The sequence below is a fragment of the Coenobita brevimanus genome, chromosome 57 (genome assembly GCF_032717465.1).
Source record: "Coenobita brevimanus isolate Jiangsu-jjx chromosome 57, ASM3271746v2, whole genome shotgun sequence".
Lineage (NCBI taxonomy): Eukaryota > Metazoa > Arthropoda > Malacostraca > Decapoda > Coenobitidae > Coenobita > Coenobita brevimanus.
In genome coordinates, this window is record NC_137010.1 from 7006569 (window position 1) to 7033725 (window position 27157).

Consider the following 27157-nt stretch of genomic DNA (forward strand, 5'->3'; position numbering starts at 1 on the left):
TCGTAAACTAATCACTTGACCAGTAGATGCCCATTTACCCTTACACATGCCTCACTACCATCATAAAAACTGCTGACGGCACCTAGCGTCCCATCTACACCATACATGCCCAAAACCTTCCACAATCCTTCTCTGTCTACTTTGTCATATACTTTTTCCAGATCTGTAAATGCCATAAACACCTTATAGTCCTTCTTACATACCTTTTCCACTGTCTCGCTGCAAATATTTGATCCACACATCCTCTGCCACTCCTAAAACCACCCTGTTCCTCAATCACTAGGACTTCTGACATCTCTTACTTTCTCTATGATAATTCTTCCATATACCTTCCTTACAACAGCTGATGCCACGATAATTCTTGCACTCACTTTGCTCACTTTTTCCACTCTACTGGCACAGTTTCACTCATCCATGTATTCTTACATATCTCCATCAGGCACTTCATTCCACTCTCTCCACTAATCATCTTTTGAATACACCTCATCAACCCCAGCTGCTTTCCCATTTTTCAGCCACTTCACAGCATTCTTCACCTCTATGAGTGTCAAGTTTCCTGGCACTCCATTCTTTCTCTGTAAACCCCCAAAACTATCGATCTATCTATTGCCAGACGCCTTAATCCTGTAAGGGATGGCCACAAGCAAGTAGCCTCCATGTCGCCCTGTTCCCTGTCATTACACTGCCCTGCTTCCAGCTCACACCCTCCCTCTTTCATATCTCTCCACTCCATCCCTCCATCCAATCCTTGGCCTCCTCCTCCCTCTCCCCCACCCCTCCACCTCACTCACATACACTCTCCTTGTCAGTCTTTCACTCTCCATCCTCTCCACATGGCCAAACCACCTCAATGTGTTTCTCCTACCGCTTCCTATCACTCCCTTATTGAATCCTTTCCGATAACATTTGTCAGGCTCACCGGACGATAGTTTCCAGGCTTGGTTCTACTACCACTTTTGAATACAGGAGACACTAAAGCCTTCTTTCAACACCTTGGTACCATAGTAATTTGAACTGAACTGTAGAACAGAATCATTAGTGGCTCACTAAGTTCCTCTGCTAATTCCTTTAATACTTTTGGGTGTATATGAGGCGTCTAGAACCAAAGGGGCATTGGCGCCAAAATGTACTTTTGAGTTATGACGCTTTAAAGTTGTGTTTATGGCAACGTCATAACCAGAAGGCAATAAACAAACCTTTTATACATCAAAATGATCATCAGCGCCTATGCTCTACATGTAAAGCCAAAAAAACAAAACAATAATAACCATAACCACAAAATAGGCAGTAAACCAAACCCCCAATTTATAAGTGGGCATAATAACATATTGAAGGGATTTAAAAACATAGCAGAAAAAACATCAACGAATGTATTAATGTACAAAACTTTATTAACTGAAGATTCCAGTTCACTTAATATTAATAAACGAATAATTATTACTGTAATTTCATGTTTTTGACAACAAAAACTGAAATCAATGCAGTTATTATTTTTCCTCTACCATAATAGATTGAAATAATAACACTAAAAAAAAACGTAGTGTAGTGCTTAAGTAAATTGAGAAGGGGTAGTGGGGGGTTAAATGGTGGGGTCGTCATCTAGGAGAACGACATCCAACTCTGCCTCCTCGGTGCCACGCCCCCTCCCGCTGTCTCCCCTCACCACTCTCTTTTCCTCTTCCTTTCTACCTTTTTCCACTTCTCCACACACTTCTGACACTTACGAGAGGTTATAGGCACCACCTCCTCACTGTAACTATGTGATGAACTCATCTTGTCACCCCCCCTTCAACCCCAATAACAACAGCTCATCTTGTCAACAAAAATACACGATAAATGGGGTAAAAATCCAATACGTAATAATTATACACCTCAGTGAACACGGGAGGGAAACCTCAACAGCACATCGGGCGGGCCACACACTTGCTGATTGGCTGTTCTGGGGGAGTGGCAGAGAGTGAGAATGCTGATTGGTTTGGGCTGTGTGGCTTAGATGCCTGCCTGCTCTGATTTGTTCGCCCGGCAGCATGAACAAACCCACGTGACTTTGAGCCCCTCTATCACTGTCCGGAAGACCGAATCTTGTATGGCAACCAGTGCTGTCACTGAGAAGAGGGTTAAGCCTGTTGTCTCCCCTACCTAACTCAAAACCAGTATATTGGTGGGGATGCCCCTTTGGTTCTAGACGCCTCATATTATCCAGTCCTGGCGCCTTATACACTATTTATTTAGTACACAGAGTTTGGCCTTGACTGTTTTTGTTAACCTGAATGAAGTTAACCACCTCCTCAAATTCCTCGGTAACTACTCAATTCCAATGAAAGAGAATTCCGGTCTATTGAAGTACGTTATATCAAGATTTTACTGTATCCCTTATTTCACTCAGTTGCACGATGGCTTCCTCTTGTAGTGGGTGTACCCTGACAGAATATGAAGCCATCGCTCATTTTAAAGAATAACAAAGAAACTGTGAACTTTTACGTCATCACAGTGTTCTGCCTTCTTCCCCAAAGCCACTGGGGATACTGAATCCTCTGACAACAATATTTAAGGTAAGGTAAGGCTAGGTTAGGATAGAAATGTGATTTTCCGGTTGTTTTAGTGTGATTTCAGTGTTCTTCTTTCCTTTATTTTTTGTCAGAGATAGCCTTGGGTAAGCCTATCTCCAAAATGAGTTATTTCCAACAAAAATGAAGCTCAAATTCATTCAAATCACACTAAAATCGACCATCAATTTTTTTTTTTTTTTTTTAACTGAATGATGTGAACTATCAAAAACTGACCCAAGCTCCAAACCTAAGTCCTCTGCCCAGGGGCAACGCCTTAGCCCTTATCAAAAATAGGGAAGACGTCATAAAAAAAAAAAAAAAAATAGTTTTAGTACACACACTGACTTTTAATACGGAAGATGTCATAAAAAAAAAAAAAAAAAAAAAAGTTTTAGTACACTCTCTGACTTTTAACCAAAACACTTTTGTATGGATGTCTCATAATGGTAACTGTGTACATCTGAGTATGCTTGGTGCACCAGCATGTTCAGTGGTAAGATTAGTGGTAAACATGCTCTCATCAGTGATCAGGTGGCTTTCTTTGGCTAATACCACGAAGTCGGTATACAGCAATTTGTTTCTCAAAAATCAAATATTACGTCCTTGCAATGTATCTAGTACCAAAATCAGTTTCAGTAAGAACTTAGGTTTTAAGAAGACAGCTTCACTCACTGATTTATTGTCGTTTTGCCTTATCAAATAGGTTTCAGTAACTTGCTGCCACTATGTTTTAAAGGCAAACATGCACTAGGAAAGAAAACAATAATCAAAAGGAAACAAAAGCAACAGAAAACAATCATTTACTACATTAACATTAGAAAAATAAGGAAAACAACCAGGATGCAAATTTGAAACATTTCTGCTGACATCATAAATGTTACTTTACCCAGAACTTTAGGTTAGCCTACAACCATGTAAATTTAACATCCATCCAAAATAGTTTTGAGAATAATTATAATAATCTATAAAAGTGCCAAATCACAAGTTTCTAAAATAACCTTTTAATGTTAAAATTCTCAAATGCACTTTAAAATTACGGCCATGGGTTTACGCAGTTAACTATCATTTTAAATGAGGAATCCACTCACAGGCATGCCCTCGGTTAACCATCGTAAGCAGCCGCTACTTAGGCCCAAGAGAAGAGGAAGATTCACAGAGAACACATTAGTTAAACTGGAATCATAATATTGGCGGGAGATCATTTTGCCTTTAGTCTCACTGAAGACGTAATACTACATATCCTTGCATTCTACACTACTGAACTCTATTTACGGTTTAATTATATGTCAAAGGAACCTTGTTACTCAGATATAGTGTCTGGAATATACGAACCTTCACTATATGCTCCCAAAACTCCGAAATAATAACTTAAAACGACGAAGACGGAAAACAACCACAACCTTCGCAATGAGACCCCACAACACGAGGGCTTCCAGCCAATCACCGCGATGATATCAGAGTGTGTAGAAGCACAAGCCAATCACGATCAAGGTTTTTAAATTAAATCGTCTGTTGAACCAATCATCGTTAGGATACTTCGTTTACTCCTGCAGGAGTCTCGTCCAATCAAAGAAGTTTGTTTTGTTTTGAATGGATCCAAAAGAGACGCGCCCCAAAATGCCAAACTCAAATCAGGTAATGGAGCATCAGCTAGCTTTACGGGCAAAATGAGAACCGTAATTACCTTCACCATGTAAAAAAATATGAATACAGGATGATTTATACTGATAATTTGTACGAAATTTTACATCAAATTGTTATTTCTAATATTGTTGCTCCAGAAAAGCCTTTTCACTTCCATTAATTCAAAGTTATTAAAACATCTATTTACATAAAATATGTTCACTCAGTTAAATTTGTTATATTTAGCTGACGGAGAACGTGGGCAGAGATAAAACAACGGAAATGTTTTTTTTTTTCTTAATCCAGAATTGCACACACATAATGCGAATTTTGTATAATGAATTATTTTACAATAACATGAAAACGAAAACATAAATATAATAAAAGAATCGGACGAGTAAATGGAACGAAGGACTTTATTATGGGACTAGTTTACGGAGCGTAGACGCAGTTATTGGGCCAAATTTGAATCAGGCGCGCCAGTTACAGTAAAGCGTCGGCACGGGAAGGTGGGGGGGAGATTGTGTTCCCGTACGATTTGCTTATTTTCGTTTATTTGTGTCAATGTGATAACTTTAATGAAAATGTTGTAGTTATTGGGCGTCGTGGAAGACGAGGAAAGTATATCTACGGCTTTAAATTAATATATTTTGTTAATTCCATATATCGATACTGACAGTTGGAGTACGGGACTGCCAAGTGTTGCATTCTTTACGATATTTTACTTTATTTATCGGCGCCGCCAGGTGGTGTAACAAATATGCCCTTAAAGATTTGTTATTTTACGCTTAAATTTGGTGGTTCAAACTCCGGCTAAGAAAACCCCTTTTGACCGTATTACTTTGAAAATTATTATTTGCACTATATATGGCAACATTGTTTTTTGAAATGGTGTCGATGAACTACGAAACTACAGTTGAATTTTGATCATAATTAGTCTCTAATCGGGTATGAATGTGATGACCTTGGTTACCGGGTGACATACAGTATCGCATTCACACAATATTTCCTTGTATTTTATCTCTACCATTTTCCATTTTATTAATGCGTGTTACCTTCTTGCAACTTAGACCTCATTAATTTGAACTCAGTGTTTTCCGAGAGTTTACTATGGATTGGCGGGTATTTTGAGTATCACTTGGTTCACTGTACTGCTGTGGGTTCGGATAATCTTAGCGATGTTTAACACCCGATAATATGTGTAGGTGATACTGAGAAGGGGTGGGATAGCTATGTAATAAGGCAGTGGTTTCCAACCTGTTCTAATTCCCCCCCCCCCCCAACTGAATGACATTCTCTGCTCCCCCCTTCCTCAAATAGTGTATTTTACAGGCATAGTTAGCACATGTCAATATCATAGATTCTTAATCTTTCAAATTGTTTATGTATTCAGATAATAGAGTTATTCATATCAGAAATATTTTCTCCATAGTTAGAAATTACTGAATTCCATCAAAATTCATAGTTTTCAGATATAATTACCCTTTTTATGCCTTCGCGCCGCCCCGAGCAGCCCTTCGTGCCTCCCTAGGGGGGTGCACCCCACAGGTTGGAAACCACTGTAATAAGGGTAGTTAATTCATTTTAACTATTGTGGGTATTTGCTGGTGTGAGACTGCATGATAAGTCTAAGTGATCTGTGTAGATGTCTAGTGTACACCGGACGCTGCTCGGTACTTGTAACTAAAACGGTAAATTTTAAAAAGTTGCCAATATGCCCCCTGGTTATACAGTATGTTTTTCTGGACCTTACCTAACCTGCTGCAGCGGAATGCTTACCTTAGAGTTAGGTATCATACTATGCATTTATGGTGGTAATATCCCTGAACCACATATTGGCAACTTGTAAAATAATACCACTAAAATGTGACTTGATAGTTGCCTGGTAGCACCTCTATATATTTGCAGGTGTATTGAATATGTTCATCTTAGTCTGGTCATGCAAAATATTGCACAAACACACACACACACTATATATATATATATATATATATATATATATATAATTATACATATATATATAATTATACATATATATATAATATATCTATCTATCTATTCATCTATCTATCTTGCCAGACGCCGCAATCCCATTTGGGGTGGCCACAAACAAATCGCTTCCAAGTTGCCCTGTCCCCCACCATTTCACTGCCCTGCTCCCAACTCACACACCCCTCTCTCATATACCTCTCCACCCCATCCCTCCATCTCATCCTTGGCCTCCCCCTCCCTCTTCCCCCCTCCACCTCACTCACATACACTCTCTTCGTCAGTCTTTCACCCTCCATCCTCTCCACATGGCCAAACCACCTCAGTGTGTTCCTCATAACACTTCCTATCACATCCACACCACAATGCTCCTTATATGTGGAGCAGTGATTTTCACCTACACATATATATATATATATATATATATATATATATATATATATATATATATATATATATATATATATTGAGTTGTACCTGGAAACATAAGCTGTGTTTTCATGAGGCCTTGTTAGACCAGTAAAGACTGGTCAAAGTTTTCTGGACCTACTTGATGCTCTCAAGAATGGATTTTAGACCAGTTCCATCCTTACTGTGCTCCAGTTAGCTGGAGGATGTTGTGGGTAAAGTCATGACAGAATCAGCTGAGTTATGTAAACAAAGAAAATTATCATCATCTGGACCTCCTTTCCCACCCTAGAGCAGGGTGAGGAGTAGCAACATCCAGACAGTCCAGATTTGCCCAGTCCAATGGGTAACACTTCCATTCACTTGCCATTCAAGCTCCTGTAATAATAACATGATAATAAATCAATTTACCAATAAATCTCATCATTATTAGCGTATGCAGTAGTTGTTTCCGTCATGGAAAATATAACAGCTTACCACTGTGTCACTATCTGAATCATGTTAATGAATTCTCATTACACCATGAAGCAAAATAACTGCAGCCTACCTTTTCAGTTAAACCAGAACTAATAACAGAGGTATAAGATGCAGTATTTGCCCTTAAATTATTATTGGGAAATTGTTGTAAGTGCTGTCATCACCTCATAAGAATCCAGTGAGACTCAAAATTTGAATTTCTCTTTAGGCAGTATTACGACCAGCCATAACTGATCATCTTTTTAAATTCTGATTTGATAGAACAAAGAATAAAGTGATATTCGGGGATTTTATAGGCCGGAAATTGACTAGGAAACCATTACAGTTTCTTCACAGGAAGATGCATTAGAACATAAATTTATTGAAAAGATTAGAGACTGTAATTTCTTTCAACATGTTCATAACATTACGAGATTCAGAGGGAGAAGTAAGGGGAATATACACTACTTGATCTTATATTTTCGGAGGATGAGGGTGGATGATGTGTGTATAATGACTCCATTAGGCAAATGTGATCATGTGTGTATTAATTTTAAATGTGATATAACACCAATAGTGAGAGAAAATAAAAGAATGGTCTATTTCTATGAGAAGGCCAATTATGAAGTAATGAAGCAAAAACAATATAAATTGGAAAGAATATTTTGAGTCAAGTATTGTGGATATGTGGAACAGGTTCATGTATAAATCACAGGAGGTGATTAAAGAGTGCCTTCCTTGTAGAGAAATCAAGGAAAGTGACAAAACAAGACATAAAACTAATACTGTATTGATTTATCAATGACCAAAAAATTGCGATTGGAGATAAAAAGGAAGGAGAGATTATGGCACTGATTACAAAATGTGAAAGAGAATAATGGAGTGGAGGACATGGAATATCAAGCGACCTTGATACAGCACAAGCGAGTTAACCAGGTTTGACAAGAATCTAGAAAGGCCATTAAGAATAAAGAACGTACTATTGCGAAAAATGCATATCATAATCCTAAGATATTCTGGAAATATGCCCAATCAAAAACAAAAGTCATATCCCAAGTGAGTGAGTTATACAGGTATACAGATAACACAAAAATGATAAAAACAGTTAACACCAAAGAAAAGGCTGAAATACTCTCAAGATTCTTCAGTAATGTGTACATAAATGAACCAGATGGAGAGATACCCAGGCCAGGGGCAAAACAGATCCCAGCTACAAAATTATCAACTATTAAAATAACAAAAACGCAAATTAAGGAGGCCATAATTAAACTCGAGGAATAAATCTCCTGGACCTGAAGGATTACACCCAGGGGTTATCAAGGAGATGATGGATACACTTTTGGAACCATCAGAAATTGTTTTTAACTTTTTTCTAATGAGACATAGTATTCCTAAAGACTGGAAGATAGCTAATGTAACTGCAATTTTTAAGAAAGGAGATAAGTCCGATCCTGGAAATTATCGTCCAGTTAGTCTCACTAGCATCATTTGTAAACTCATGGAATCTATCACTAGCATCATTTATAAACTCATGGAATCTGTAGTCAGGGGAAAAATGATAGAACACATGGAAGATCATAATCAGTTTAGTGACAGACAACTTGGGTTTATCATGGGAAGATCGATGGTATTACAACTGATTAAGGTCCTTGATAAATGGACAAAGATTTTAGATGAGGGAGGTGCAATTGACGAGGCCTACTGTTATTTCATGAAGGTATTCGATACAGTACCACACACAAGACTACTGGAAAAACTGAAAAGCTACAACATAGTTGGAGATATTTTAGAATGGATTAAAAGCATTCTTGAGTAATTATAAGCAAAGAGTTATTGTTGAAGGGCAAGCTTCAGAATGGCTGGATGTAATTAGTGGTGTGCCACAGGGTCCTGTTCTGGGACCACTATTGCTTGTTATATATATCAGTGATTTGCCTGATGTAATCCGTTACAGTGAAATATATCTTTATGTTGATGATACTAAATTATTTAAGAAAATAAGTGAAACCAAGGATTGTGAGGAATTACAAGATGATCTGACTGAAGCAGGGAAATGGTCTGATAAATGGATCCTAACATTTCACCCGGAGAAGTGTAGTTATATGCGAATAGGGAGAACAGCAGCAGCTAGAAGATATGTTTTAACAAAAGAGATTAAAGAAATATGCAAAGAGAAAGATCTAGGGGTAGTGATAGACAGTAATCTGAATTTTGAGGATCACCTGGCAGAGAAGATCAACAGGAGCAACAGAATGGTAGGATTGATAAGGAGAACCTTCAGCACGCTAGATGAAGAAATGTTTAAATATCTATAAACAGCACTGGTGAGGCCACACCTGGAATATGCAAATCAGATTTGGAGTCCATTTACTGTAAAATGAAATACATTGAAATAATTGAAACCGTACAGCAAAGAGCCTCAAAGTTGGTGCCTGCATTGAAGGATCTTACATATGAGGAACGACTAAGAAAGCTGGACTTACCCACCGTGGCCTACAGAAGAACACATGGGGATATGACTGAAACATTTGAAATTATGAGTGGAATTTATGACAGTGAAGTGTGTAAGGACATTTTTAAGAGCAGAGAAGAATCAACAACAAGGGGGCATGGTAGGAATATATACAAGCAACAAGCACGTTTAAATTTGAAAAAGTATGCATTTTGTGATAGAGTGGTTGATACATGGAAGAGCCTTGTAGTGTGTGCAAGATCAGTATTAGAATTTTGAGAAAAAAATGGACCTTGCCTGGAAGAACAAAGAGCAGAAATTTAATTATAAGGCTAAAATTATTTACACAACCACCCTGACCACCACCATTTTAGACCCAGTTAAATAAGTGATGAACTGGTGCCGCAGGCCTAGGGAAGAGGCCTTCTACTAGAAGTCAGCTGTGAGCATTTAAACATGCATTCATTTCAAGTAGCATCTATAGTTGTCAGTCCTATGTCACTGTTGACAATTGTGCAAAATTCCATTTTTTGAATAATATCTACTTTTCACTTCTGTCCGCCATCTTTGCCCCAGGCTGTGGAGTCATCCGTTGTTCTTTTTGTGGATGATGCCAAGGTATATTGAGTGGTGCAAAATGAGGCAGATCGTCTCCAGGATGATATTGATCGGCTGGAAAAGTGGACAAAGAAATGGCAGTTGCCGTTCAATGAGAGTAATTGCAAGGTCATGCACTTCGGAAGAACGAACCCAGGCTATGAATACAGGATTGGAAATGCTATGATTACGCCAGTGTTGAAGAAAAGGATCTAGGGGTGACCTTTGATCAGATGCTGACATTTCGTGTCAGTGCTAATAAAACTGCTGTGGGAGCAAATGCAAGATTGGGGATCCGAGGACTTTCTTATTGTTGTACAAGACCATTGTAAGGCCCAAGTTGGAATACTGTATACCGGTAGCCCAACTGATATTCAAGAATGGAATGCAGAAGATTGAGAAGGTTCAATGGAGGGCAACGAGGATGGTGAAAGGGATGAATGGAAAGGAATATTCCGATAGACTGAAGGAACTCAGGCTCCCATCACTGGAATTTAGGAGGAAGAAAACTAGTTTGCTGGAGACATTCAGGATAGCAAAGAAGGTGGATAAACTGGAAGAGGAACACTTCTTTGAACGGAGCAGTGAGGAAAGGACGAGAGGACATTCCTATAAGTTCCAGAAGAAACTCTGCAGGAGCTTTGTGAGGAAAAGAGCTTTTAGCCAGAGGGTTGTTGAAGAGTGGAATAGACTACCAGAAACTGTGGTAGCCAGTGAGTCAGTCAATCAGTTCAAGAACCAGCTGAAAAAATGGATGAAGAAAGACCCACTCTATTTGGATTCTGAGGTTACCCGTCCCCCCCCCCATTCAGGAAGCTTCAGCTTCCCACAGCATTGAGGGAGACAGACACCAGTCCTAGTGCTGTATAACTCTTCGATGGTGAGCCACAGTGAGTCATCAGCTGTTTACTGTGGACAGGGAACACTCCTGCTCTCCTTGTTGCCCAGTGCTACTGCGCATCCTTTGTGCGCAGGACTGGGTAAACCCAGTCATGGCTCTAGGGCAGGACTGCTTAAGACCAGTCTTGATTTTTCAGAAACTGTCTCGCTAGAACACCATGTGACTTTTCTTGACCTGTCAGAAAGCCTTACAAAATTGCGGCTATATAGCTACACATTAGTGGTCCTTCTGGTAGTCATATTTGTGGTGTGGTAATTTAAGGATAGTACATTGGCTGTGAAATAAATAAACAAAAATCCTCAGCCATTTGGAAGTTTTAATGCCCACCTTGGATGCTCGTATCTCTGATTGGGGTAAAAATAATCTTGTTTTTGATGCATCAAACACTCAGTTCCTACACCTATCAACCCGACAAAATCTTCCACAGGTGTACCCACTAATGTTTAATAATATCCAGCTTAATCCTGCATCATCCTTGAACATGCTTGGGGTTTCATTCATTTGGGACATATCTTGGAAAGATCATATTACATCTCTTGTAAAAATCTGCTACCAAGAGATTAGGTGTGCTAAGCCAACTCCTTTCCTTCTTTACCCCTGCACAATTGTTGACTCTACACAGGTTTTATCCGCCCCTGTGTAGAGTACAACTTAGTCGTGTGGAGAGGTTCCCCACATACAGCTCTTCTCAATAGGGTGAAGTCAAAGGCTTTTCGTCTCATTAACTCTCCTCCTCTTACCAGCTCCCTTCAACCCCTGTCTCTTTGCCACACTGTTGCATCTTTATCTTTTTTCTATCGCTGCATCAATGGTCACTGCTCCTCTGAACTGTCTGTGTGCGTTCCTCAACCTCTATGATGGGTGCTATGCACCCATCTAGCAGCAAACTTCATCCTTTTTCTGTCCAACTCTCCAATGCAAGAGTTAACCGTTACTCCCAGTCCTTCATTTATGCAATAAGTCAACTCTGGAGCTGTCTTCCTCTGTCTGTATTTCCTGCTAGCTATGATCTCCAGTCCTTCAAACGCAGTGTATCCAGGCATCTCAAAATGATCGGATCTTGAGTTTGGCTCTCTCTAGTTTTTTGTTTTTCTCTTGGAAGGAACAGTTTGTTCAGGCTCGTTTGCCTTTGGTTCCTTCTTCCTAGCATTAAAAAAAAAAAAAAAAAAATACCCACTTTTATTATACTTTTGGTGACTAACCTCTTCCCTCAGGATATGTCAGCAGCATAGAAGGGTAGTGCTACAGCAGCATTAAGATGAAGGTGCTGGGTTACATTGTGGTGATCAAGCGCAGTGGGTGTGATGGCACCCCATACCCCATGGTCAACACCAGCTGTTCATTGGGCCGCAACATGGAGTGTGACATTCGGGTCCAACTGCCTGTTGTATCACAACGCCACTGTCAGGTTGAAGTTGATCCTAGTGGCAAGGTGAGTGCCCCTCTCTCTCTCTCTCTCTCTCTCTCTCTCTCTTTCCTATTATATATATATATATATATATACACACACACATACAGTAATCCCTCTACTATCTGATGTAATAGAGCCAAAGGCATGTCTGGAGAGTGGGCCCTTAGCTCCTGGACTGGTACTTAAGGACCCTCACCCAGCCTAACTTTGAAGGCCACCTACATAACTCCCTACTGGACATGCATAGCACCAATTTAAACCTATTTAAGACCTTGTTCACACCAATAATGGACATAAAGCATGAAATAAATGAAAAGGAACCAAAGAATGAGGAATTAGAAGTGACTGTACCTCAGCCAGGGTACTTACAGCACGTTTGTGGATGGCTTTTCTGAGGTTATGGCAGTGGTGAAAATGCTCTTGAAGCACGTACAGTAATCCAGTGTTGTGCTGCACGTAGTTCTTTGCACTGTGAGTTATAATTGTTTAACACTTCACATTGTTCTTAACTGCACCACACCGGTTTCAACTGCCAATTTGCACTCCACAGTTAATCCTTTGCACTCTAAATTCTAATTTATTAACATTGCACAACACTAAATTCCCTTGTGGTCTAGTGGCGAGGTATTGCAGTTTATTCACAGTTTATTAAAGAAAAAAAAGAGCACGTGTGGCTTCCATTGTGATAGGCATCTACTCGCCATCGACGTTAGGCAATAACTGTTGGAGTGTTGGTGACGGGGAAACAGAGTTGTCAGATTACAACGGCTGCATTACCAAATATCTCAATTTTCATTACCAAATTCATAAAGCTATACATTTATTCTTCACTAATTATATATATAAGTGGAAATACAGTAATCCTTCCACTTTCCGATATAATAGAGCCAAAGGCATGTCCGGAAAGTGGGACCCAACCTCCTTCACTTGTACTTATGGACCCTAACCTACCCTGACTCAGAAAAACAACTCCCTACTGGACATGCATAGCACCTATTTAAGACCCAAATCACACCAATAAGGGGCATAAAAAACTGAAATAAATGCAAAAGAAGCAGAGAATGAGGTTTTAGAGGTGAGTTTATTCAATATTAAACATTCTGGGTACTTACAAGTCCCTGGCTCCTGGACTGGTTTCAACTGCCAGTTTGCACTCCACAGTTAATCCTTTGCACTCTAAATTCTAATTTCTTAACACAGCACAACACTGTAAATTCCTGTGTGGTCTAGTGGCGAGGTATTGCAGTTTATTCACAAAAAACAAGCACATGTGGCTTCCAACACGATAAGCATCTGCTCTCGATCGGAGTTAGGCTGTGACTGTTGATGATGGGGTAACAGAGTTGCCAGATCGCAACGGCCACATTACCAAACTCCTCAATTTTCATTACCAAATTCATAAAGCTAGTATTTGTTCTTCACTAATTATATATATAAGTGGAAATTCATGTAATTACGCTTCTTATAAATAACAGCATGTTGATTATCCATTCATTCATCCATCATCTAATCCTACATTGCCCCATGAGGAGCATAGGAGCCCGGGGCTAGGCAAGTTGGTCCTGGCATTTAAGATGAGAGTGACCAGCCTCACTCATCCCTGAGTGGCATTATGTGAGCAATAAACCCCAACCATCCCTTGGATATAAACCTTCACTGGTTCAGTCCGATTGGAGCACCGTTATTACCCACTAAACCACCAGGCGCCAAAATTTGGTTGTATGGTTACCACCCAGCATAGTAAATGGTTTCCTGGTGTACAGGAAACTATTTGGCTTGCCACTGAGTGTAGAGTCACCCACAGGTAGAAGGAAGAGGAAAGAATGAAGGAAAGAAAGACACAAGAGGGAGTGCAAAGTCACTCGCAGGCAGAAGAAAGAGGAAAAAATGAAGGAAAGAAAGACAGAAAAGGATGGATGGAAAGAAGGATGGAGAAGAGGAAAGGGTAGACACCCGAGAGCAGCACTACACCAAGTGAGTGGATGGTGAGCGCCCCCACCTACCACAATGTTGATTATTTTCACTGTATATAGGCTAGCAGATTAATCAGAGAGAGCAAACAATCCACCATCTCCATCCTGTGTATCCTCACACACGTGAAAAATCCATTTGGTATTGCATTATTGTGATTCATTACCAAACAAATTTTTCATGACCAAATTGGCCCACATTTGGTAATGCAAAATACGAAATGGCAACCCTGACAGGGGAGGGGGGAGGAAGGAAGGGGTGAAAGGTCCATGGTGTAACAGCTGTTCGGCACCACACGGCAGTTTCAAATTACAGGTGGGAAAGAAATTGGAATTTGGGGGGATTTTTTTCTTTTTTTGGCCATTTTTGGGTTCCGAAGACCCAGGCCCAAAATGTCCGGTAAGGGGGGTGTCCAGAAAGTGGGCGTCCGGAAAGTACAGGGATTACTGTACATGTAATCACTCTTCTCATAATTCACAGCATGTTGATTATTTTCACGCTATGTTTGCTAGCAGATTAATCAGAGAGAGCAAACAATCCACCATCTCGATCCTGTGTATCCTCATACACATGAAAAATCTGTTTGGTAATGCATTATTCTGATTCATTACCAAACAAATTTTTCGTTACCAAAGTGGCCTACATTTGGTAATGAAAAATACCAAATGGCAACCCTGACAGGGGAGAGGGGAGGAAGGAAGGGGTGAAGGGGCCGTGATGTAAACCAGCTGTTCAGTGCCACGCGGCAATTTCAAATTACGGGTGGGAAAATATTTGGAGATTTTTTTTTTTTTGGGGGGGGACATTTTTGGGTTCCGAAGGTCCAGGCCCACAATGTCCGGTAAGTGGGGTGTCCGGAAAGTACGAGGATTACTGTATATATATAAAATATATATATATATATATATACAGTATACATTTATATACTTATAGAAATATATATATATATATATATATATATATATATATATACACACACACACACATACAGGCAGCCCTCCACATTCACAAGGGTTAGGAGAGACAGACCCCTGCAAATGTTTGATGCATCCTACCATAAATGCCTCTATGGCTGCATATCATCCCCTGTGAGCAAGTGTGCACATATTGTACCTAATAAACCGTATCTGGGACCTGAAAGCAGCATAAAATATCACAAATAGTAACAAACCAACTGTACAAGAAAAATTTAATAACAAATAAGTTTTGATTGGGTATGACTATACTGTACTAAGTTTGGGTAAATATGTACCTGGTGACTTCCACAGACTCCTGCGACTGAGTGCGTCTCGCACACATCCACGTGAATGTGGGCAAGTCTTCAGCTACATATTTACCCCAGCTTTTTATATCCATACCCATTAAATTCAGAGTTAACTCACCACTGTCCCTGAAGTTTTGGCATGAACTCTGATGACTTGTGATGATGATGATGATATGTGGGGCAAAGGTATTACAAGTAAATCACATAGACGGGTGCTAATTCACTCATCTGATTGCACAGCAATGAACTTGTTACCTTTGAATATGTGAAAGCGCAATTATTGGGCACAAAAATGAAGATATGGGAGGTTTGGTGTGGCAGCATAGAGGCAGCGAAGCGACTGTGACAGTGGCAGGACACAGACTGAGGGAGAGACAGAGGAGTGCAGTGGTTTGGTGCGGGCCTGGTTTGGTGCGAAATGACCCGGGAGCGTCCGCATTGCTATACTTTGCAGCTGCGAACAGAATTTTGGCTCCACAGAGGGGCAATCTGCGAATCTGCGACACTTGGAAAGTTGAATCCACAAATGTGGAAGGCCATTTGTATATATTAATAAGGTGACGAGTCTGCTTTTTTTTTTATGTTTGTCCTGCTTTTTGAGCAGATTAACTTAATTGTTGATTTTAGAAATTCATTATTACATTAGATATAACATGGCCTTCTTTTATGAAATTATGATGAATAAGTAAAATTAATCATAATCCAAACCAAATGAAATACTTAATTGTTAATATAAAATCTGTAATACTAACTGGTAATTTTGGAGGGAAATGTTTAATTTTGAATGCTTTATATGAAGGGTTTTTTTTGGGGGGTGGGGGACTTTTTAAATGTTTAATTGAAAAAAATATAATTCAGTAAAGCACAAAATTAAAAAGAAGAAAAATATTTAAATTTGTTGAATAAATTTATTAATCTTTTTAAAAATTTTCTTCTTATACCATGCAACTTTAACCTAATTTTTTACTTGTTCAGTTTTTTTGGTCCCCTGTATGTATATATATATATACTGTACATACAGATGCTTACAGAAGATCATCTGGAAAAGGCTAATGAGTCTGTAACTCCAGCTCTATACCTCCCTCACCATCATCACCGACTTGACGACTGACATCTTGATTACATGTGGTGGATATTTGTGCCTTGTAATTAAACCTTTGCTCTTGGTCACTCCAGAATTTATCATTTTGTTTTTCAAACACTGCCACTGATTCACGATTTATTACCCACTCTGGCGATGCTTTTCTAGTATCTACCACTCTACAAGGAAAAGAATATTTTCTTGTGGTGAGTCTCGATCTTGGTTTAACCAGCTTCTGCAAGTTACCCCTTGTACTCTCCTCCCTCCTGAAAAATGTCCACTGCAGGCCTTGTCACATTTTCCACTGAGATCCTTGACGGTCTCAGTTAAACATCCTCTTGATATTATTCTATAAGAGAGTGTGGGTAGATTCAAGACCCTCAGTCTCTCCTTATTTTTGGCAGGAGTCTGATTGCTCTGCATTGTACATTCTTCACTGCTTCTATGTCCTTAATTAAGTGAGGATTCCATACTTGATTGACAAATTCCAGGTGAGAGCGGACGAGGGCTACATGTAGGCATACCCCAGTTGAATGATGCAATTGGTTAAGTAAAAACCCATCTTTAGGCGGGGTATTGTATCTCTGGGTAGATGTAACATGTACGGTAATACCCCAATACACTATACAATACTCCTAGATGCGATACCCCTACTTAACGATGGTAGAAATACCACCATACCCTGCCTGATGATGGCCAAACCCTGGTTTAACGGTGGGTTTTGATTTTTTAAACCGATTTTGATGATATTTTAGACCAAAATTGTGTGGTTAGGTTGAATTATATTGTTTTTAGACGATGTGTTTTAGCCCTAGGTGGGGTTAACATTGTCATTTTGGGGTACAGTTTACTAAGTTTGATTTTTTTGAGACATTTGACAATTTTCCAATTTTATTTGTTGGGTTTAGTGAGTTATTTACAAGAGTTAGGCTTAGGTTAGCTCCTTTTACAGCTTTTAGGCCATTTAGATTGGCTTTAGACTTGTTTTTGGGCTCATTTGGGTGGGTTTTGGACTTGGTTGGGAGGGAAACCCAAGGCTGAAAAACGCATCCCATTACTTTACATGTTAAAATTACCCTGATATACGATACCACGCCTAACAATGGGTTTTTACCTAACCAATTACAGTACATGATTAAACTGGGGTATACCTGTATAGAGATGCCTTTTTGAGCCTTGGTTTCCCCCAAACTATATTCTAAACCCATCCAGATGAGTCCAAAACAAAGTTTAAGCCAATCTAAATGGCCTAACAGCTGTAAAGAAGCCAACCTAAGCTTAAAAGCAATGCCTGTCTCACTTGTACCCAGTCAAGGTCACTGGAAAATGCGATCTCTGATTTGCATTCAAACTCGGTAGAGAAGAAGCAGCAGCATTGTATACAATCCTATCATCAAACAGTTCCAGGACAATTAAATATCTATTTTGCATAATAAGAATAATAGGTTACTGACAGAATCATCCAAGGTGTGAATTGTTGTGACAGAGAATCGTTGATGTTCTGACTGGGATTGCAATCAGGATAGCCTTTTCAGTGACCCTTCTTTATGTTGTTTTTGTTACTGTTCTGTTTACTGAGCTCCTTTATTTTCTTCTCTCTTATTTTCCAACATTTATTCAGAAATTACTTTGTATTTTCAGAGCATTTTCCCTTGAACAACCCAAATGTAAACACATGATTTATCGATTGATGATGCGATCATGATAGCCTTTTCCATGGCCCCTCTTTATGTCGTTTTTGTTACTCTTCTGGTTGCTGAGCTCTATTATTTTCCTCTCATATTTTCCAACATTTATTTAGAAATACCTCTATATTTTCAAAGGTTTTTCCCTTGAACAACTTTAATGTAAACACATGATTTATCAGTCGATGATGCGATCAGGATAGCCATTGGGCCCCTCTTTATGTCATTTTAGCTACTGGTCTGGTTGTTGAGCTCCTTTTTCTTCTCTCTTATTTTCCAGCATTTAGAAATTCCTTTCAAATATTTTCACAGCATTTTTCCATGAACTGCCCGAATGTAAACATGAATTACCAGTGTCACAGTTTTCATCAGTGCGTGAATGTCTACTCTCTAAGGTGTTCATAAGTATTAATATTTAAAATTAATATGTACTCCATGATAGGTAAGATGGCAGTTCAGTGGTGAAACACGAAATTTTCTTTGCTGAATCGTCGAGTTGTTCACACTTTTTTGTCTGATGGATGAGAATAAATAAAATCCATTTCAAAACCGGGGGTAAGCCTACGATAGGTGGGATAGGGTGGTATTTCTACCCTCATCACTATTTTGGGGTATTGCATCTAGGAGTATCATAAATCGGGGTTTGCCTGTATAAGTATCTAAACCAATATCCTTTTCCACTGTAGATCTTTCAGTTGGATTATAAAGGTGGTAATCACTGTCCTAATTCTGTTCTGCCAATTCTCATGCACCTGCTCTTTTCTAGATGAAAGCTAAGCAGCCATTTTTTTTGTCCAATTCTTCATTTTATTCAAATCCTCCAGTAAATCTGGTCACCTTAACATAGAGAGATATCTGTCTGCCTTCCACGCAATTCAAACCCACATAAATTGAGGGTCTGCAACATCAGCACTAACAGTTGCCTTGTTGGAGAAGTCAAGAACTCCAATTCATTTCAGGCATACGTGACCAATCTGAGCCGGGCACGGGCAACCATTGTGAATGACCACCCAATGGCTGCACAGGAGGTGAGGTTTCTGGCTCACAAGGACATAATCACAATTGGAGAGCGTCAGTTCCGATGGGAGTATCCAGAAGGTTCTGTGTTCTCCCTGACAAAGTCACCAGAGCACTTACCAGCAGTTGGATACAGGATACTTACACCAACCACCAAATCCCCCATCAGCCGACACAATGTGGAAGGTCAGTAGTGATCCTATTGTTTCATCTTTACATATGTCCATGCATAATCATTTCAAGTATTAAGATCTAGTTTGCACAAATTCTGCAGATATGAACTGCTTTCATTGTGAAATAAAGTAGCCATGATCAACGTGAAAGGATCATGTAAGAAACAAATATAACTAAATTGTAGGCAGCCTTTCCTGTGCTTCCCATGACCATGTTTTCTGTCATGTTTTTGTTCATACACCTACCTCTGCATTAGAGCCATGACATGATGGGACCATCTCGGATTGTTCCTTAACCCCTGGAAAGACAGGAAAGGTGGCTGTTACCTTCCATGCACATTAACCCCTTCTTTACTGACCCCTACCGCCAGTGTAAACACTACATTTACCCTCCATAATGACCTGACAGCTCCCCCTCCTGTAGTGTAAGGGGTAGTTTATGTTTTTTGCCACGTCCAGACTATTCACTCTTTGTTATTTGTTTGTATGCTGATGATCACCAAAACCCAGCATGATGTTAGTAATAAAAAAAATATTATAAAATAAATCATTATATAAGTTTACATTACATATCTTATGCTAAAGTACTGTTACCCAGGTAACTACTGCACAAACTGGCTTTAAAAAAATGTCATGCACAGATGGATGGCTCATTTATTCACCTTGTAAGCTGAGCATGAAGTTTGTGGACACACGTGACAGTGATGGCGACCTTGACCCACTTGTTGCCAAGAGTGTGGCGTCACTAAACTCGCTACTAATTTCCTCCTCCTCCTTGCTCACTTCAACCTTGCCATCATTTTCAGGATCATAGTCATCATCTGATACATCTGAATAAGTATCGTCATGAGGAATAAACTCATCACCATCAGAATCCACCAGCAACACCATGAGAGAAAAACATCCTGTACACCCCCGCTCGTGGTCAAGTGCGTGGTAACTGGCTTTCTCAGGCAGGCCAAGGGGTGTAAATTTTGACGTTTGTCAGTGGAGGGTATAGTATGATATCTATAGCGGAAATTATATATAAAATAATGATTGGCCTAAAAGGGGTTACATCACAGATGAGTGAGCAAGCCATTAGTGCCACTGCAGCTCAGTCATGACACATCTTACGGTGTCAGAATTCATCAGAATTTCGTCACAGTCTTTGTTGTCAAGACACAGAGCTGTTGCTATTATGAGGTCCTCAGAAACAGCCTTACCGGGCTACCCTGAGTCCCATAAGTTGCCATTCATTTGAAGATGTACCAGCATACCACGGATGTGGTTCCAGTGTCTCACGGGTGTTTACAAGCGATGTACAGGGGTACATCAAAACACATTTCCGGTAAAAAGGGACTAATAATTTTTAACGTTACATAATAAAACCGTAAAAACAAAGCCAGAAAAATCTTAAACTGATTTTCCAGATTCTTATCTGGCATTGAGTGAGTGAAAGTGGTAGTGTATATCTAGCATAAAACTGTAGACGGCAGTTTAGGCCTTCACAGTTGTCACCAGCCTTGCTGTCTCTTTGCATTTAAGTCAGGCTCTACTGTATATATACATATATATATATATATATATATATATATATACAGTAAGGGCTATATATATATAAGACAACGTAAGATTAAAAAACCATCATGCTTTGAAAGATCAAATCCTCGAACGTCACTGCTCGCAATTATACACAGTAAGGGCTGGTATACATATAAGACAACGTAAGATTAAAAAACCATCATGAAAACTACAAATTAACGCAGGAGAGGCCTTTGAAAGATCAAATCCTCGAACGTCACTGCTCGCAATTATACACGGTAAGGGCTGGGATACATATAAGACAACGTAAGATTAAAAAAACCATCATGAAAACTACAAATTAACGCAGGAGAGGCCTTTGAAAGATCAAATCCTCGAACGTCACCGCAGCACGCGGTTTGTTTTGATTATGTGACGATCTAGGCGGGAAATTATTCAGTGAGTGAGACATTCCCGAGTACAGTAGCACAGTATTTGTAAGTTAAATATTTAGAGTACTGTACTGTTCTGGTAAGTATTAAATAACGTTAAAGCAAGAAATAAAGTCTTATAACCAGTTTACCTGATAGGCGTCAGAATATTGCCTTTTTTATTTGTTCGTTTTTTCCACAGTACTGTACAGTATTTGTAAGTTAAATATTTACTGTTCTCGTATGTACTGTACTTGTAAGCACTTAAATAAAGTTAAATCATTAAATAAAGCCTTGTAACCAGTTAACCCGAATTATATGATTACCCATGATCGGCGTCGGAATATTGCCTTTTTTGTTTGTTCGTTAAACTCTTACTGTACTGCTTTTCTACAGTACTGTATTTGTAAGTTAAATATTTACTGTTCTGGTATGTACTTTTAAGCAATTAAAGCATTGAATAAAGCCTTGTAACCAGTTAACCTGATTTATGTGATTACCCATGATCGGTGTCGGAATATTGCCTTTTTAGTTTGTTCGTTAAAGACTTATAATAAGAGAAAAATACATTTTTGTCTTGGTATCTTTACCTATTTGCTCAGGTTTGCTGTAATGGTTTGGATCATTTGATGCAATGCAAATTGTAGAAAACTGTGAAAACTTTCGGGAAGTGAACGAAAATCTGGGACATGAGACTGACCTTGACTTCACCCTCTCGTGTGTCATCTGTCAGTTCACCACCTGATATCGTGATGAGTGGATGTACGATTTTTTCGCTCGTGGCCATGCCTAACCACACATAGTTACACCCATTATCTCGACCCAGACAGAAAATACAATCTTTTTCCTCCCTTGCAAAACACAAACAACCACCCTGTTTACGAGACAGCAATATATATTGCGAAAATAACAAGGTAAAATGATAGAGAAAGATGAACATGTTATGACGGAAGAAGTACGTTTTCCCCGTCTGTAAACGTATTTATTTCTGCTTTGTATCTGTATTCGTAATAATTAGACTTATTGTTAGTTCTGAAACTGCATTACGATTCTATTTTTAGCCATACTCGTGGTGTGGAAGCTGGAAGTTGTGACACAACTTCCTTATTGCTAATCGGACTGACCCTCCACTTTATTCTCCCGTGGCAGAGTCTAGCCTTGGAGGATGTGCAGTTTTCTCATTTAGGACTGAAAATTCAACTCTTTCGCTCCCTTTTCCAAGCATGGGCACAACGATAACGTAAAAAATAACTCGAAACTACCATAAACATATATCAAAAAGGTGAAAATGTATTCATAACATTTTTTTTTTCCAGCCATTCCTAACAGATTATGTACTGAAATCATTCGATATCACAGCACTGCATTTCTAAGTTAAATATGTACTGTTCTGGTATGTGCTTGTAAGTTAAAGCACTGGTACCAATTAACCTGATTTATATGATTACCTATGATCGGCGTCGGAATGTTTCCTTGTGTTTACGTACAGTATTTGTGTGTCGAAGTTTTGCTGTGGAGTACTGTATTTGTGAGTTATAACATGAAATAAACCTTCTAACCACTTAAAGTGCTTTCTAGTGATTACCAGTGACAGATAACAGCAAAACAACACTTTGGGGGGTCTAGGGAGCAAAATATGGAGTAGTTTAAATAAACGTGATTTCGCACCTAACACGGCACGGTAGGAACGAAACCCACGTGTTCCGTGCGAGTTACCTGTATATATATATATATACATACAGTACATCCCCCTAGTACACGCCTATATGGGCGGCAGAGGACGTCGCGTACTAGGAATTCGCATACTGTGAATACATAAACTTATGGGAAAAATTACATATGGGTGGCACCCCCCTTCATGGGCAACCCTTGAGACGCCTTTCAGACCTAAGTATTGTGCTATACAGGGAAACTGTCTAAGACATATTACCTAAGATAAAGTAAACCTACAAGATCATGGCTTTACTAGGTAAATCATTGGTGGTAGGTGGTGGCGACCACCATCCACTCATTTAATGTAGTGCTGCCTACTTCTTCCTTAACCTTTATCATTCTTTTTCTGTGCCTGCTCTCCTCTCTTCCTCTATCTCCCATCATTCCTCTTACCTCTTATTGCTCTTCTTTCCTTTTCAGGTGGCTTTACATTGAGTGACAAGCCAAATGGTTTCCTGTAAGCCACGAAACCATTTACAGTGCTGGGTGGTAACCATATAACCAACCCATACGTGCTCCCTACTTGTCAACAAGTGGGTTGGTGGAGGATTAGTGCCCCTCCCCGTAAAAGCAATAACTCAAAGTCAAATGGCCACCTCTTACAGGATTATGGCGTCTGGCAAAAGATAAGATAGGCTTTTACCTGTTATCACATCTTGGGGGGGCAATGTTGTGTACTCGGGTTAACCCCAGATTTGGGCCACTCTTCCCTGCCCGTCTCGCTTACAAGGAGCTCAATTTGCTTACTAATAAAAAATACACTAATTAAAAAAAATATATGGTCCTCGCGTACAAGGGAGATCACGTACTCGGAATTCGCGTACTGTGGGGATGTACTGTGTATATATATATATATATATATCCATTAATCCATCATCCAATCCTACATTGCCCCATGAGGAGCATAGGAGCCCAGGGCTAGGCAGTTGGTCCCGACATTTAAGATGAGAGTGACCAGCCTCACTAATCCCCGAGTGGCATTACATGAGCAATCAACCCCAACCACCCTTTGGATATAAACCTTCACTGGCTCAATCCGATTGGAGTGCAATAATTACCCACTAAACCACCAGGCGCCAAAATTTGGTTATATGGTTACCACTCAGCGTAGTAAATGGTTTCTTGGTGTACAGGAAACCGTTTGGCTTGTCACTCAGTGTAGAGTCACCCACAGGCGGAAGGAAGAGGAAAGAATGAAGGAAAGAAAGACAGAAGAGGGAGTGTAAAGTCACCCGTAGGCAGAAGGACAAGGAAAGAATGAAGGAAAGGAAGACAGAAGAGGATGGAGAAGAGGAAAGGGCAGACACCCGAGAGCAGCACTACATTGAGTGAGTGGATGATGAGTGTCCCCACTTACCACAATATATATATATATATATATACAGTATATATCGTTTCGTTTTTAAAGGCTCCAACATGCTTGCATGCGTCAGCCTTTGTCACCTAATGGCAGCTCTTCATGCTGCATGAGCCATTGCAGCCTCCTTGTTCAGTCCCTTAACCCTGAGGTCACACTTAATGACCTCGTCCCGTGTCTTTCTCGGTCTACCTCTCGTAACCCCACCCCCAATATTAACACTTCTCATCTTCCTCACCCAATTATCATCCCCCATCCTCTCCACATGTCCAAACCATCTCAATCTACCTCTCCTCATCACGACACCAATACACTCCAGTCCCATCCTACCCCTCAACTCTTCCATCGTGGAAGAGTTGAGGGACGCACTACACATCCACCTAATCATTGTCATTTCTGTATGTCTGAACCGGTGAATATCTTCCTCCTTCACTGCCCAGGTCTCACTACCATGTAGCATTACACTCCTAACACATGCTGCATACAAAGACACCTTAGCACGTAGGGAGAGTCCTCTCAATGTCAGGAGAGGCAAGAGCTCCCTGAACTTCTTCCAACCACTTCTCACCCTAGCCACAGAGCTAGCTCCAGCCCCACCTCCAGCACACAACATGTCTCCCAAACAACAAAAATCTTCCACACACTCAAGAGATTCACCAGCAAGTTCAATTCTTTCACGTCTGACAAACTCAGCCTGCTCTCCCTGACAAGCCGTACACATAAAATCAGCATTATCTCGCAGTCTACCTCTGATACCACTAAATCTCCTATGCACCCATTTATCACAAACACCGCACAAGATGGAATTACTTCCCACGCCCTTGTGGCAAACTGCACTTGGCCACTCTCCCTCGTCTTTGACAGTACCACCACCAACCCTAGATGTCATCACTTTTGTTTTATCTGCATTTACCCTTAAGCCCTTGTACCCCATACCATCTCTCCACTTCCTAAACCTTTCCTCCGCCTCCCTTTCATTCTCTGCAATCAACACCAAATCATCAGCTTACAACAACTCCCATGGAAGTCCGTTTCTAAAGTCACGTGAAAGAGCTTCAAGTACCATGATAAACAACATGGGACTCAAAACTGACCCCTGATGCGCACCAACATTCACAGAAAACCCATCACTCAAATCTCCATTCACTCTTGCCTGAGTGTGAGCACCCACATACATAGCCATAACCACTCTAACCAGCCAAGCTTTCTCATTGCTCACTTCACCACCTCTCTAGGGACTCTGTCAAAGGCCTTTTCCAAATCAACAAAAACAAAATAAAGATCCCTTCTCCTACCAATATATTTTTCCTGAAGCTGTCGAACAATGAATATGGCATCAGTGGTCCCCCTACCTGGCATAAACCCAAACTGCATCTCATTAGTACCGGTATTTACTCTTTCTTTAATCATACCTTCTAAAACTCTCTCCATTACCTTCATTATCTGATCTAAAAGCTTTATACCTCTATAATTTCCCCTTTCCAGGGCATCATCCTTCCCTTTATGCACATTTACAATTCCACTCTTCAGCCAATCATCTGAGACAACACACTCATAAATAATCCTATTTATCAGGTCAGTGACTAACTTCACCCCTATATCGCCTGAGGCCTTCAACATTTTGGCAGTCAACCCAGACACACCTGCTGTCTTCCCCACCTTCATCCTGCCTATTGCCTCACTCACAGTAGCAGCATCAATCAAAGGCCAAGGGCTAGACACTGGATCTGCTGGCTCCAAACCTTCTTTGTCCCAGTCAAACTCTTCATTCAACAACCAGTTATAATGCTCTCTCCATGCATCTTTAATATCTTCGCTGTTCACCACTACCCTTCCTTCATCATTCTTCACACTTTGCTCACCTATAATATCCTGATTATCCCTCTTCACCTGACCTGCCACCCTAAATATCATATTTTTCCTTTCCCCATGATTTAGGTTATCAAGTAAAAGTCTCTGTGACTCAGACTTCACCCTGTATACCTCTCTTCTAGCCCTATGCTTGGCAGCCAGATATTCCTCTTTGCTACCACCCTTCTTCCATTCCCGGAAAAGCCTTCTTTTCTCCTTAACTGCTGCTTCTACACCCTCATCCCACCACCAAGTTACTTTATGTCTTGGTGGTCCTCTTGTCCTACCGCATGTTACATCAGTAACTCTCAAGAGATTGTTCTTGAGGGCTCTGTACTCTTCATTAACGCCTCCGTCTACAGCTCCCTGTTCAGCCACCACTCGTCGACTCGCTATAGAAGGCATCCCTTACTGCTTGGTTTTTCAGCTTCCATATTCTCCTCCTAGGTACATAAGTCCTCTTTTTCATATATATATATCATGTGGCCAGAAGTGCAGTTATGCAGAAGCAGAGTGCATGGAAACATCAGATGCCAAGAAGAAGCATGTATCATTTGGCCCTCAGCATCATATTTTGCATTGAAACCAGTCATCTTACATATCTTATTATTTCCATAATTTTAGGTTGCTGGGAAGAATATTCTTTAACCAGGGAGAAACTAACCCTTTTTCAATTGAAAATAAAGGTCCTAATATCAGATTTGCAGTCTCTCTCTCTCTCTCTC

The 27157-nt window shown here is 40.0% G+C and overlaps 2 protein-coding genes across 2 annotated transcripts in view; both read left to right on the forward strand.

Annotated features, from left to right (window-relative positions):
- The first annotated feature begins 10498 nt into the window (after positions 1-10498).
- On the forward strand, positions 10499-10912 carry LOC145402283 (uncharacterized). Its single transcript, XM_080274412.1, has one exon. It carries the CDS (start codon positions 10499-10501, stop codon positions 10910-10912), a length of 414 nt encoding a protein of 137 aa, XP_080130538.1.
- Positions 10913-12233: 1321 nt separating this feature from the next.
- The window catches only part of LOC145402284 (uncharacterized), a 44618-nt gene continuing 29694 nt past the window's right edge, over positions 12234-27157 (forward strand). The window contains exons 1-2 of the mRNA XM_080274413.1: positions 12234-12407; positions 19347-19590. Of these exons, the coding sequence (XP_080130539.1) occupies positions 12234-12407; positions 19347-19590 (418 nt within the window). The remainder of the gene's footprint in view (positions 12408-19346; positions 19591-27157) is intronic.